Below are 14,567 nucleotides of genomic sequence, written 5' to 3' on the forward strand. Positions count from 1 at the left end.
TGTGTTGGATTAAATTTTCTTGTGCGATAAACCAGGTGGTCAGTTCGGAGAATCATCTAATGAAGAAAAAAAGCATAAGAAACTTTGCAAGGCATCTTATGATTCTCTTTTTGGATTATACTTTTTTACAATGATGTATTATTACTACTTCATTCTAGCTTTCATCTCTAGTCATTTCATCTCTGGTGCCTTTGGTACTGCTCCAAACTGTGAGTATAATGGTATTGATTACTCTGGATTCAAGTATGTATCTCTCAACAACATGTATCTGTAGATAGATAGATAGAGTAAACCGTTATTAACGCTATTGGATTTAATGTTTCTCCTCAATTGTAGTTCTTCATACTCTTTCAAGTTTGTTATATCCAATTTAATTAAAGAATAATATTATAGTTACTAATAACGATCATCATTTATTTATTTTTTTGGTCCCACCTTTACCCACAATACTTTAAAATAATAATACTATTAGTGTTCAAGGTATTGTAACAATATATATAACAATGTTGATTATGCATGATATCTTTGCAATTTCCAAAACTTACACATTATTTTTGTTTTTGATGATTTAGGTACCAATTACATATGGTCAGTTTGTCAACCAAATTTGCAATGCAACTCACTTCTTGGAGCCACGAATATTGTTTCATGTCAAAAGCCAACAACAGGAACACCACAAAACACTGGTTTGCTAAGCAGTGGAGTATGGGCAGACTCTCCTGGTGGTGGAGGAGCTGTCGTCAACTACAAGTCAGGCACAGCTCCATGCAAATCTTCTGGTAAAGTTAGACAAACCAATGTCTTTTTTACTTGTGCTCCTGGCCAACTTGATAAGGTTGTGGCAGCTGACGAATCGGCCACAAAATGTGTTTATGAAGTATTTATGTCTGGAAAATCTGCATGTGCCTCATCATCTTCGTCATCATCGTCAGGGTCAGATGTCACATGTACATTGAGTCGTTCAGGTAAACTCAAGGTCCAGTATCCAGGTGACACTCCAATCAATTGTACCTCTCAAGGTGTCAGTGAGTGTAATGCACCAGGCGGATTCCAATGTCTAGGTCTCTTGAGCTCCTCATCTACCAGATGTTCAGCTCCAAACGAAATTGTTTGTCAAGCTTCATCTATTGTCTGTCGTGCTGGTGGAATGTCCTGCTCCATTGAGGGTGGTCAATTGAGTATCAGACCCGATACAGTAGTAGTTCCAGGTGGTGACAATTCACAATCTGATTCCAAAACTAGTAATTCTTCCTCTACCTCGACATCATTCTCTCTTTTCACCATCCTCCTCTCATTATCCATTATTGCCATTTTAATTTAGTCTATATGTAGATAAGGCAAGTCGTCAAAATAAATAATATATTCCAATTAATTAATTTATTAATTGTATATCGTTATCAAAGTAATATTGGACAACTATTTTTATTTAAAATAATATGATACATTGGATTTGGTCGGTCTATTTATTAAATAAATGAGTGATCTGTGTTTGTAAATTTCTACAAGATATTAAAGATAACAATTGTTGTTGAGAATATAATAAATGAAAAGTAGAATACAAAGGAGATGGAAGGAGTTGATGAAGAGGATGCAGATACTATGCATTCTTTGGTTGGTGGAGCAGTCTTGAGGGTGGCAGAGAATACAGGATCGATTTCAATAAAGTGATCAAAAGCTGGCACTTGGATGCCAATATATTGAACGCCTGCCGATGATTTAGTAGATGAATCAATCGAGGCAACAGCTTGGATCGAGGTAACAATGGTATTGGTATTATCGAGTATGGCACGATTACTGAACGATGCCATCATTGTTCCCAATGGCGAATCGATACTATACGATTTGATTAATGTTGAAGATCCGGATGAACTGTCAAATTGGTAGGTCGTATCTTTAGTATCGCAATCATATTCGAGTTGACTTGGCGATGTGAATCGATAAATCACCACAAGTGATGAATTCGACGATTCAAAAGAATATTGGTTGATAATAATATTATGTTTGATCGAATCACTGGATGGAATGACGATCTCTTCGCCTGCAAAAAATACTACACTACTACTATTTGATGATGAAACAACAAGTTCAATATTGTATTCTTCACTTGTAGTATTGTAAGTGATGACAGTTCCATTTTCATTCAATTTATCCCATTTGGCACCAACCAGTGAAATGGTCTTGACGACTGTTCCATTGTCTCTGATTTCTTGGATATGAGATAACAGGAATTCAACGGTACTGTTGTATGCTACAAATGAACCACCAGATACTGTTGTGGTTGGGGTATTGGTGATTGATGCCGTGAAAGGGATTGAACAATCTGATCCAGTGTATCCTTGGTCACATTTGCATTGGCCCGACGATACCAAACATTGTCCCTTTGATGAACAATCGTTGTGGCAGTCCAATATACGGTATTTGTAGATTCCGTACAGTGTGACTTCTAGATCTCCAGATCCCACATATACATTCAAGGCTTGACTACTATTGCTCCCAATCAAACTATCATAGTAACAAGTAACAGTGTATCGATCGACTATTTCTTGATTGAAACAAGTGTCACCTCCAATTTCAATAGAAACGGGGTCAAAGAAATGGTCACCATGCAAGGTGACTTGGCCTGGAACACGGAAATAGGTGGAATCAATTGATGTGACAACTGGTTCTTTGGAAGTATATTCTACCGACCCAATATCACAAACAACAGAATCTATTGATATTGTTGGAGCCTGTTGATATAAACTTGCAGCTCCAATAGTACATTGAATACTTGTTCCATCTTCATCATTATTGGGCGTACGAGATATGTTTGTACATGGATAACCTCCAATCTTGATGACAATATCTGTAAATGTACCATTTGATCTGACGGTCCAAAGCCTATTACCTGTAATCTCAACAACACCCCCGTATGGTGATGCCGATGAAATCAATGTAACCAATGATTTAATATTGAATAAGTAGTCGTTACTTGTTTGTCCATCCACTACAATTCTAACATTTCCATTTTTGGACAAACTCGATAGTGTTGCAATGAGCATGGTTGGGTTGGTAATTGATACGATTTGGATATCATTGTTGATTGATATCTTTGATAGATCCCCGCCAAAATTTGCGCCATAGATTGTTAATTGGTTACTACTTGCCAATTGAGTGATACCACTGATTGAAGGTGCAATATAAGAGAATGGAATGGATGATGGCGATGATTGAACACCATCAATATAAACGCTTACAATGTGATTGGTACCAGAGCCTTGAGGTGCAGTACAAACGATCGATGAATAATCATCGGCATCTGCAACTGGGTTGGTACATGGTTGATTTTGGTCAATGACTATTGCTATATTGGTTGGTGCTCCATTGAATCTTGTTTCACTCAAAAACGAGCCGACAATGGTCAATTGGTCACCACTGGTTTTAATGGGTTTCAAAACTGATGTAATGATTGGTGTCAAATGTAATTCGACTGGATTAGAGTATCTACCATCACTGACTTGAACAGAGATTGGTCCGTTTTTGGTAGCTCCATCTGAAACAAATGTGAGCAGTGTGCTGTTGACATGTGTGAATTGTAGAGATACGTCTGTAAGAAAGACTGTCACTCCCGATTGCTGGGAACCAAAATTCTTTCCAACTATCGAAACTCTATTGGTATTGCTGACAATAAGAGAGGAGATGACAGGTGCACCATATGCAAAGTTGATATTATCGGCACGGTTAGATCCAACCGTCACTACAACATTATTGGCCATTCCAGTACCCGCCGGTGCATTACAAGTAATATAGGACATGTCTTGATCATCTGCAATCTTTTGCACATTGGTACATGGATTATTACCAGGAAACATGACTGTAATGGTCAATGGTGCACCAGTAGCGTTTTGATTATTTAAATAAAGTCCACCAATTGTAATTTCCCCTCCAACAGAGTCGGCCGATGTAATAGATTTCAATATTGGGTACAGTTCAAAATCAAACTCATTTGACAGTTGACCAGACACGTTGACAAGGATCTTGTCATTCTTTGCAAAGTTTGGTAGAGATACTTGGATGATACCATCCATGAGGAAGGTAATCAGTCCAAATACAGCTGCCGGTTGATTCTTGAACAATAATTGAACATTGTCAATGTTGGTACCAAACGATGAACCAAAGATAGTTAGTCTTGTTGAATAGTGTGTTGATGATTGTAGTTGAACTTGGTTCACATTGTATAGAGCCGGGGCTGGGTAATTGAATGTAATGCTCGATGTTTGACCATCGATTGACAATATGAGTGTCTGACCTTTACCAGTGCCAGCTGGTAAAACATACTCGATTAACTCGGTACTTTGGACAACTATACCAGTGGATAAAGGTGTATTAGAGTTGAGTTGTATGGTGATGGTTGATTGTGTACCGTTGACTCGCAGCTTATTAAAATGTTGACCAAGAATAGAGATGGTTCCACCTGCAGTAGTGACCTTGTCAAGAGAGGTAATATTGGGTGAAATGACCACTTGCAGGGGGTTAGAGTCTTGACCAAATACAATTATTTTAGCAGGCCCTGATCTACTAGTGGGGGAGATTTTAAAGACAAGCGAGTCGGTTGCTAATCCAGTGATGGTACCTTGTTCCTGTCCAATTAAAACGACAATCTTGTCTGTACGTGTTCCAAAATTAGAACCTTGCATCGTTATGCTGTCATCTGATATATCCTGGGTAGGTGAGATCCAAGTTAGTGTTGGTGCTGGGAAAGAAACCAACTTGTTGGTTTGTTGGGTTCCAACCATGAGAACAATACTCGCATCTGCACCTCCAAGACCTGATGGGTATTGGCAATTTAGTTGGCCAGCAATTAAAGAGACTGGATTGGTGCATGGGGTATCTGACAGCTTGACAGATAGCGGTATAGTGTTACCAAGGTAGTCTTGGTTATTGAGGTATCTTCCAAAGATGACAAGACTACCACCATACAATGATATAGAGCCAATGGATGAGATGAGTGGGATGAGTTCAAGTGTGAGATTGGTGGTGGCCAATTGCCCACCTACAACAACGCTGACGTAACCATTCTTTTCGCCGGCACCCAAGGTGACGGTGATGGCTGTTTGGGTGACTGCCAAGGTGGCTTGGGTATAGTCCTTGTTGTTGACAATGGGTGTGGTGGTGCTAGAGGACACACCAAAATTGGCACCATTCATAATGATGCCAGTGCTCGTCTGGGTGACAGAGGTGATGGTGGGAGGGCTGTAGCTAAAGTTGCCTTGGTTGGATTGCTTACCGTCGACTGTGACAAAGACTGGAAGGTCCTTACCAACTCCCGCGGCGACATTGACGACAAGGTAGGCACCCGTATCATTTGCCCAGCTTGTTACAGCGGTCGGCACAGTGCTACCAAGAGCAATAGAGACGGGTGCAGTGGTACCATCTTGACGAAGACTATGGAGGAAACTACCGGTAATTGTGACCTGACCACCAGCCGTGTTGGCCGATGTGACAGACGTGATAATAGGTCTCAAAGTAAATGAATACTCGTTGGATACAAGATCGGAAACAACGATCTTGACAGCTCCATTCTTTGATGCTGGGGATGGGACAATGGTCAAATTAGTCTGCTGGGCATTTTTAGAGACCAACGACAAATAGAGTACACCGCCAACCATGACACTTAGCGGTGTGCCAAAGTATTGACCTAGAATAACCAATTGACCACTGTCTTGTTGAGTAACCGAATCGATGATGGGGGTATAGTAGGATGTGTAAAAAGGTTGACTTGAGAAAACAGTCACTTCAATAGTCGATCCACCTCCCGCAGGAGCGACAGCCACGATCATACTTCCATTTCCAAAGAGGACTGGACATGAGATACCTTGGAACTTGACCAACTGTGGCAGTGTGGGATGGCTCAACACTGTACCAGTGATGGTAACAGCACCGCCGACGGTGGGGATCTTGTCGGCGCCACTGATGAATGGAGTGAATCCAATGAGACGTGGTGCATTGGACATCACTTGTCCATTCACCTTGACATAGTAGTAGTCTGTCCAGGCCCAATCGGGTATAGTGGCATAAAAAGTAAGGCTGTCTTGACCAATCGACGTTGCGGGGAACGTAATGTTTGGATAGTTGACAGAATGCATCGATATGAGTTGTGGTACATTACCAAAATTTGTACCCATTACTGCCATCACCTATGAAAAAAAAAAGTAGTTTAGTTGGTAAAATATATTATAATATAATAAGTCATCACTCTACTCATTCTCTCTCTTACATTAATAGAGGTTGCTACATTTGTCATGGTCGGTGCAGCATAGGTCATGTTAAAAGATGTAACTACACCGTCAATTGAAAGTGTTGATGCGATCAAACCACTACCCTTTCCCACCCCAGTCATATTAAAATAGGTGCCATCGGTACTATAGGTTAAAACACTGTTACTAATCACATTACCACCAATAGTAAGTATAAAGTTGGTAAGTTGTCCATTTGCTCTAAATTTATTTAAACATGACTAAAAATAAATAAAATAATGAATGAATGAATGAATGAATATTTAATATCTGTTAATCATTTATAAATTTTATTTTATTACTTACACCTTGAAAACTAGCAATACCACCAAGCGTGTTTGGACGAATACCCATTGAAATGACAGGCTTTAGAGTGAATGGATAATAGTTGGATTCCCATCCAGCGACAGCTACCATCACTTGACCATTCAAAATGGGGACAGCCGGTGTAATGATTACCAATCCATTAGAGACAAGGCTAGTAGGAGGTAATTCAAGCAATGATTGGGTGTTAAAGGTGATTGTCACCTCGTTGATGGCATTTCCAAAGTCTGCACCATAAATTGAAATGGTTTGACCTGTATTTTCGACACTGTTAATGGTCGGTAATGCATCACATGATTGAAAAATGAATATCACTAATAAAGAATAGAATATCAACAAGTACCGATTACTTGTTGATTTCATTTTCCGTTTGTTATTGAAAAAGAATAGAATCGAAAAGATCTAAAAGCTACAAATAACTAATATAGTAAAAAAATTAATTAATAAAGAGTAAAGAAAAGTAACATTAAATCATTGAAAATAAGGTTGCTTCTCTCTTTTGCTGATAGGTACTAAGACGATTTGTTGTGATGCGTGGAGGTTGGGGGTTTGATGCCTCCTCAGATTGAAATTACATCCTTGAAAGGCAATAGATTCGATGAAATTACAAAAAAAATTGGAGTGGCACGCGATGAATTAGGCATCGTCGTTGTTACCTCATACATAACATAACAATGTGTACTTAAAAATATAAATAGAGATAAATAGAGATTTAAGTATCTGTCTGTAAATGATGGAATCAATATAGACATAGTTGGTGTTTGGGAATCTTTCCAAAAGATTGATTGGAAGAGATTAAAGTTGATGATTGTTGATAACCGAATTGTTTGCAATTGCGATCATCGAAACAATTTTTTTTTTTTGGTCATTCTCTTTTTGAATTATACTTTTTTACAATGATGTATTATTATTACTTCGTTCTAGCTTTCATCTCTAGTCATTTCATCTCTGGTGCCTTTGGTACTGCTCCAAACTGTGAGTATAATGGTATTGATTACTCTGGATTCAAGTATGTATCCTCAGCAACATGTATCTGTAGATAGATAGAGTATCCCGTTATTAACGCTATTTTTAATCTTTCTCCTCAATTGTAGTTCTTCATACACTTACAAGTTTGTTATATCCAATATTTAATTAAAGAATAATATAACTTGTATAGTGAGAACTACTAATAATAATAATGATAATCATTTATTTTTTTTGATCCCTACCTTTTAAAATAATATCATTAGTGTTCAAGGTACCAATTACATATGGTCAGTTTGTCAACCAAATTTGCAATGCAACTCACTTCTTGGAGCCACGAATATTGTTTCATGTCAAAAGCCAACAACAGGAACACCACAAAACACTGGTTTGCTAAGCAGTGGAGTATGGGCAGACTCTCCTGGTGGTGGAGGAGCTGTCGTCAACTACAAGTCAGGCACAGCTCCATGCAAATCTTCTGGTAAAGTTAGACAAACCAATGTCTTTTTTACTTGTGCTCCTGGCCAACCTGATAAGGTTGTGGCAGCTGACGAATCGGCCACAAAATGTGTTTATGAAGTATTTATGTCTGGACAATCTGCATGTGCCTCATCCTCGTCGTCGTCGTCATCAGATGAAGAAGGAGTAGTAAATTGTTCCTTCTCACATGATACACTATCAATCTCTAACAGCAATGACAATCAATTTATTAATTGTACATCGACTGGTGTAACGTCATGTGCCTCTCCAGGATCAATGTGTGGCACTCAAAATAATATTGGACAAATCTATTGTTTGTCCACCGTTAAAATGCAATGTACCTCTTTGTCTGTTTCATGTGTTTCTGGAAACGTCACTTGTTCTTTGGTCAATGGTGCTTTCAATATGAACTAAAAATAAAGACAATATTGTTTAAGAAAAAAAACAAAAAGTACACTCTTTTTTTTTTTTTTTTTTTTTGTTTGATTTAAATTAAACACCATTGCCGTTTGGTAAAAGGGTTGGGTTGGACAGTGAATGTTACATTTGTATACAGCTTGAGAGATAACTATCAATGAATCAGCATGTATGTTTGACTCAACATGAAAATAAGGAAATCATCACCAGAAAGGTGGACTGGGCTATAAAGGGTCCAAATACCCCAAAAAAACATCAAACATAATCAGGAGAGGAATTTTACTTCTCATTCTTTTTTAACAAAGCTCATAAATCTTTGACATCTTCATCACTGCTGAAGTCATATTGTTTATTTTTAAATTAATGATTTAATTATTATTGTTGTTTAATTTGGAGTAGTTGTTAGATAGTGGTTAGTTCTAGTTAGGAAGGAGGGAATGCGATAGGGTGTAGCTAGTTTGCCCCAAATGAGAGAGAATTTACTAAAGTTTGCGATCAGTTCGAGATTAGTGACCGACCATCGATCAGGTTGACATTTAGCTAGAATCGACTTGCAGTTTTGGATTAGTTTCAGGTATTCAAGATAGATTATAGTTTTGAATCGTTTGGTAACGATTGCTACTTCGTTTGGGTCGAGAGAGTAGTTGCGAACGTCATCGTCAAAGTCGAATTGCACTTCATTCGACTTTGTGCGATGGAAGAGTATAGCAACAGCATTGACATAGCGTCTGTGATGTGTTCTCTGCTTGGTGAAGTTGAGAGCGTGGACATTCCACTGCACTCTGTTGTCGGTCCAGTCGAGAATCAACTTGCTAAACAGTGGAGCTCGTGGTTGGACGTGTATACATTCAAACAAATGGTGTATGATTGGAGATGTGTGTGTATCCCCATCGAATACGGTGTGGCATGCGTAGCATATTGTATTGGTGTCAGCTGGGGTACGTTTCATTATTCTGGCAAAGAAACGAAAGAGGGTGTCTCTTGCTGTCGCGCATTTGACGCTTGCCACGACGGCAAATATTTGCTCGATGTTGGTACCAAAGAGAGCCTCGATCTCTCTTTGACCGACGGTCTTTTGGTTGACCTTTGGTGGTCTGGTTGCTTGGAGAGCAGAGTAGATTTGCCTTAATTCGATTGGTGTATTTGGCTGGTCGGGTCCCTCCTTGGCAGGGATGTGTTTTGGAAGATAGGGACCAAACTCGGTGAATGGTTTGTCGTACGTGGCACGATACAGCTGTAACCATGCTTCCCAACATGTTTGGAAGTATGTGGAGCTGTTGGTGAGGGTGCCTGGGCGTAGGTACTCGCCGAGTATATGGTCCACCCCACTTGTCTGACGTCCATGTCCCAGAGGCCGATGCCTCCCTTTGTCCAATGTAGTGCTGCTCTTGGGCGAGCTATGCTATTTTTGTATTTATTTGTTTTGACGTAAGTAGAAGATGACGGCGAGTAGAGATACCAATTAATTAAACTGTTCAGTTCACTAATCTCTTCTGTATTTAGTGACTCGATGTACAAAAAGTATGTGAGCTTGGATAGCGAGTATGTTTTGACGATTGCCATCGCTGCCCTCAGCGATACTCTGAATGGTGACCACTTGACAAGTGAGGAGCGAATGGAATTTAGTATCTTGGGGGTCTGTCGATCTATGCCATTCCTTGTGGAACCAAACCCAAGGTATCTTTCGGTGCACGTTGCTACAGGGAATGGGAGGTTGGCAGTATCCATCAAGGGATAGATACCGAACACTCCGACGAGTATAAAAGGGACAATGATCAAAAAAATAGCATCAAACATAATGCAAGGTTATGTAAGTGGTCAAAGCAGTGTGACTCAAGTTCTCATCCTCCGGGTTCGTGGGTTCGACTCCCACATCTTGCATACTTTTTACTACCTGCAGGAGGAGCAATCCTTTATTTTTTTCCGGAGGTGTTTTTTCTGGATCGGTTCAAACATACATCATTATATATTTATATAACAAAACCACTCAACCTAGAAGCAAGAGCACAGCAACTTATTATTCGTTTCACTCATTACTTAAGTTGCTGTTACCTTAATAACTAAAGTACGATTTTTTTGCGTATAAGTCTCATCATTTAAACGGACACGCGCAAAAAAAACCCGACTTTTTTCATTTTTGTTTTAGAACTCTGCTTCGACCTAGCTTTATTCTGTTCCTCATCAACCATACCACTCATCGAGTACCTGGCTAATGGAGAATGGTCACTCTTTATGGCCGACAGACCATAATAGCAATGTTGATCCTGAAAGACTGCCACCAGACCTGTCAACATCACGGATTCTATCAAGTTTAATCAAATTTAATCATGGATGCAATTAATCAGCGTAAAGACAACCAACCGAGGCGACCGTAGCGATGAAATCACTTCACTAAAATGGACAAAGGTATCCCCCGACTCTACTGTAAATAGCTGGTGACCAAAGGGTCCCATACGTATAGGAATCGGCGTAGGATTCGCTGTAGGCCAAATAACTCTTTGCCACAAAGGTTATCTCATTTCATCATTAAACTAAACAAAATAAAATTTCTAGTGGTGATCCTGGATACCCACCTTAGTAGTAAAAAAAAAAAATATTTTTTTTCCTGTTGTTGCTCTATTTTGTTGCGTCCTGCTGTATTTTGTTGTATCCTGCTGTATTTTGTTGTGTCCTGCTGTTTCCTGCCTCCTCCTGCCTGGGTAGTAAAAAATGTATCCTGCTGTATCCTGCTGTTTCCTGCCTCCTCTTGCCTGGGTAGTAAAAAATGTATCCTGCTGTTTTTTTGCTGTATCCTGCTGTATACTGCTGTTTCCTCCTTTCCTGCTGTATCCTGCTGTTTCCTGCTGTTTCCTGCTGTTTCCTGCAGTATCTGATGTTTTTTTCACCTACTGTTGCCTCCTGCTGTTTTTTATGTCTCCTGCCCTCTCATGTCCTCTATTTTACTTTGCCATTATCATTTTACACTTTCCCATTTTATACTTTGCTCTTTACAATTATTATTTTACACTTTGCCATTATCATTATTTTACTTTGTCATTATCATTTACAATTATTACTTTAGTGAGTGTGAAAAGAAATAGTAATGTTGATAAAAGATAGTTGAAGATAGTTGATAATTGAGTGAAGTTCTATAGTACTCAACACGTAATTCTCTGTTTCTATCTCTTTCTCTCTATTACAGAAAAATTCCAAACTCCGCTCCCCTCGACGAGTATTAAATTTTTTTTTTTTTTTTTAATAAATCTGGACTCTAGTCGTCGGACAATAGAGTAATTATGGTTTATTTGTTTTAATTTTTAATTAAAATAGTTAGAGTTTCTGTTAGTATAGAGGCCAAAGTTTTTTTTTTTTTAAAGTAATTCTTTTCCTGTTCTCTCCTATCGGGAAGAGTAGTACTCAGAAGTTACAAAGTTTTATTAATTATACATTTTAATTGACCAGCAAGAAATAAAGATTATCTCGAGAAGAATTAAAGTTAATTTGTTCTGGGGGTTGTCCATGTCTATGATACATGTTATATGGACGTTGATCATGTATCTTATTGTATAGTGTCAAGCATGTTGGATTGTTTTGGGTTGTTGCTTGTTCTAAAAATAAATTGGTTAAAGATATCGCTTTTTTTTTTTTTTTTTTTTTTTTTTTTTTTTCTCAGCACTATAGGCTGTAATATTGTGTTATATAATTATTCTATGTTATTATTATTTAGTAAATTATTATATTATTAATATTATTATTGATAGATGAAGAGAGAATAGAAGAAGATGAAGGTGTTGAGGAGGATGTGAAGAATGAGGTTGAGGTGATCGAATAGAGGCCAAATTTTTTTTTTTTTAAAGTAATTCTTTTCCTGTTCTCTCCTATCGGGAAGAGTAGTACTCAGAAGTTACAAAGTTTTATTAATTTTACTTTTTAATTGACCAGCAAGAAATAAAGATTATCTCAAGAAGAATTAAAGTTAATTTGTTCTGGGGGTTTGTCCATGTCTATGATACATGTTGTATGGACGTTGATCATGTATCTTATTGTATAGTGTCAAGCATGTTGGATTGTTTTGGATTGTTGCTTGTTCTAAAAATAAATTGGTTAAAGATATCGCTATTATTTTTTTTTTTTTTTTTTTTTTTTTTTTTTTCTCACTAGCACTATAGGCTATAATACTGGGTTGATATAATTATTATTATTCTTATTATTTAGTGAATTATTATATTATTAATATTATTATTGATAGTTGTAGAGAGAATAGAAGAGGATGGCGGTGGTGAAGAGGATGAGAGGAATGAAGCTGAGGGTGAACGATTATAGATGAAGAGTACGCAGAGTCTTGTACCTCTCTAAATGACTAGGTAGTGCGATCTTGTAGACAGTAGGATGGTTGTAGTTGGAGGAGAATCGAAGGATGATAGTTTGTATTCGTTCTGTAATCGTATGTATTACTGATTCGTCGGTTTGGTTCATTAGAGCCAAGTGCCATCGGTTACATAATTCTAACGTCTTGTCCCAGTTTACTTTTATAATATGTCGCATATCACTTATCAATCTAGCTCGCAGGTATTGTTCAGTGAATGGTTCATCTCTTTGGTGACGTAGATCATTACGTCGGAACCATATTCGTTCTAGTGTTGCAGCGACCAAGTTTATAGTCATTGGAGTTTGTTTGAGGTTGAGGAGGGTGATGTCCCAGACTGGTGGTGGAATGTTGTTGGCAGCAGTAACCTCTTTCAGTATCTTCACTGGCAGCGTGGTCTCCTTGCATTGGAAGAACAAATGCTTGGAGGATTCATCTTTGCCACACGTCACACAGGTGGAGGCGACTGGGTCACCCCTGACGAGCGGGAGACATTTGGTTACGTATTTCCAAACCAGATCTCGACCCTTTGGTAGTACGATGGTAGATAGAGCAGCTAGTGCATTCATTGGATACACTCTGTCATCGGTTGCTAAGATCTTTTGGCCTGGGGTCGGGTCGTACACGTTCCACTTTTCGTTGGCTATGGTCAGCCTTTGGAGGTACACTTGTTTGAGAGGTACTCTTCCTCTTTTGTCTGGTTCCATTGCTGGCTTGGGTACAGCCTCTCTGCTGACGTCGTAGGGTTGGGTAAGCTTTTCCCACTCGCTGCGGCAGAGGCGGACAAAATCGTTTGGTTTGTCTTGGTTGAGTTGGTCCATCCATGATTGGGCAAAGGAAACCTTTGCAACTCGGTCGTTCTTTACCTCGTGGAGGAACCTTTCGAACATCCATGCCTTTTGGGCACGGAATCTAGCGTTGAGGTCCCAGAGGTTGAGACCACCTTGGTCGATCGATCGTATGGAGCGTTTCTTGGACATGGTTCTTTTGGTTGGCTTGGTTGGGTCGTACTGACGGTCGTTGCTGAACATGAACCAATCAATAACCTTTTCCAATCTGGTGATTGCCTCGTGACTAGGTGATTCAAGGTACGTGAAATAATTTAATTGTGACAGACCATATGTTTTGAGCAAAGCTAATTTACCTCTATAGTTGTTGTTGTGTTTAGGTTTCCATCTAATCAAATCGTTGATTACCTTGTCAATACGCTCTGGAAGGTGTGGTACCAAACCAAACTGGTTAAAGTAGTAGCCGAGGTAACGTTCTTTGCTTTCCTTGTCCATCAGTGGGTACGGTAAATTGGTTGGACTGCCAGGTGACATGATCACACATTTGTCAGTGTTGACTTTGGATGATGTAGCTTTACAGAATAGCTGAATCCATTCGTCCATTAGTTTAAATTCTCGGATGTTTTTGGCAAATGTAGACGTGTCGTCGGCAAACTGGAGTAGCTTTACCCAGTTGAGGTGGACAAGAGGCGGTGGCAATAGAGGCCAAAGTTTTTGAGGTCAAAAGACCAAGACCCCAAAAATCTTTCAATAAGCACCAATGGTTCAATGGTAGAATGGATCCCTGCCACGGATTCGATCCGAGTTCGATTCTCGGTTGGTGCACTCTTTTTTGTCCTATTTCAACTTTTTTGTCCTATTTCAACTTTTTTGTCCTATTTCAACTTTTTTGTCCTATTTCAACTTTTTTGTCCTATTTCAACTTTTTTGTCCTATTTCAACTTTTTTTTGCGGCAAAATCACGTTCTCCTC

General features: G+C 38.9%; 5 protein-coding genes and 2 non-coding genes across 7 annotated transcripts; 4 read left to right on the top strand and 3 right to left on the bottom strand.

Annotated features, from left to right (window-relative positions):
• Nucleotides 1-130: 130 nt before the first annotated feature.
• DFA_09976 (uncharacterized protein) lies at nucleotides 131-1,321 on the top strand (the record flags this gene model as incomplete). The annotated part of the gene is made up of 2 exons (XM_004351820.1): nucleotides 131-221; nucleotides 573-1,321. The coding sequence occupies 2 exons, from the start codon at nucleotides 131-133 to the stop codon at nucleotides 1,319-1,321; spliced, it is 840 nt and encodes a 279-aa protein (XP_004351872.1).
• A 178-nt stretch (nucleotides 1,322-1,499) lies between these two features.
• On the bottom strand, nucleotides 1,500-6,962 carry DFA_09977 (uncharacterized protein; the record flags this gene model as incomplete). The annotated part of the gene is made up of 3 exons (XM_004351821.1): nucleotides 1,500-6,176; nucleotides 6,257-6,496; nucleotides 6,582-6,962. The coding sequence occupies 3 exons, from the start codon at nucleotides 6,960-6,962 to the stop codon at nucleotides 1,500-1,502; spliced, it is 5,298 nt and encodes a 1,765-aa protein (XP_004351873.1).
• Nucleotides 6,963-7,495: 533 nt separating this feature from the next.
• Nucleotides 7,496-8,459, top strand: DFA_09978 (uncharacterized protein; the record flags this gene model as incomplete). Its single annotated transcript, XM_004351822.1, has 2 exons — nucleotides 7,496-7,608; nucleotides 7,832-8,459. The coding sequence occupies 2 exons, from the start codon at nucleotides 7,496-7,498 to the stop codon at nucleotides 8,457-8,459; spliced, it is 741 nt and encodes a 246-aa protein (XP_004351874.1).
• A 388-nt stretch (nucleotides 8,460-8,847) lies between these two features.
• DFA_09979 (uncharacterized protein) lies at nucleotides 8,848-11,975 on the bottom strand (the record flags this gene model as incomplete). The annotated part of the gene is made up of 6 exons (XM_004351823.1): nucleotides 8,848-8,881; nucleotides 9,317-9,736; nucleotides 10,708-10,764; nucleotides 11,406-11,447; nucleotides 11,519-11,634; nucleotides 11,901-11,975. The coding sequence occupies 6 exons, from the start codon at nucleotides 11,973-11,975 to the stop codon at nucleotides 8,848-8,850; spliced, it is 744 nt and encodes a 247-aa protein (XP_004351875.1).
• Nucleotides 10,263-10,343, top strand: DFA_09980. Its single transcript has one exon. It is a non-coding gene; the product is annotated as a tRNA-Leu (tRNA).
• A 677-nt stretch (nucleotides 11,976-12,652) lies between the features above and the next one.
• Nucleotides 12,653-14,198, bottom strand: DFA_09981 (uncharacterized protein; the record flags this gene model as incomplete). Its single annotated transcript, XM_004351824.1, has 2 exons — nucleotides 12,653-12,793; nucleotides 12,969-14,198. The coding sequence occupies 2 exons, from the start codon at nucleotides 14,196-14,198 to the stop codon at nucleotides 12,653-12,655; spliced, it is 1,371 nt and encodes a 456-aa protein (XP_004351876.1).
• A 151-nt stretch (nucleotides 14,199-14,349) lies between these two features.
• On the top strand, nucleotides 14,350-14,420 carry DFA_09982. The gene has a single exon. It is a non-coding gene; the product is annotated as a tRNA-Gly (tRNA).
• The last annotated feature ends 147 nt before the right edge of the window (nucleotides 14,421-14,567 follow it).

The sequence above is a fragment of the Cavenderia fasciculata genome (assembly GCF_000203815.1).
Source record: "Cavenderia fasciculata unplaced genomic scaffold Scf_EU5ZYIE02H8LDV-5, whole genome shotgun sequence".
NCBI classification, from domain to species: Eukaryota; Evosea; class Eumycetozoa; order Acytosteliales; family Cavenderiaceae; genus Cavenderia; species Cavenderia fasciculata.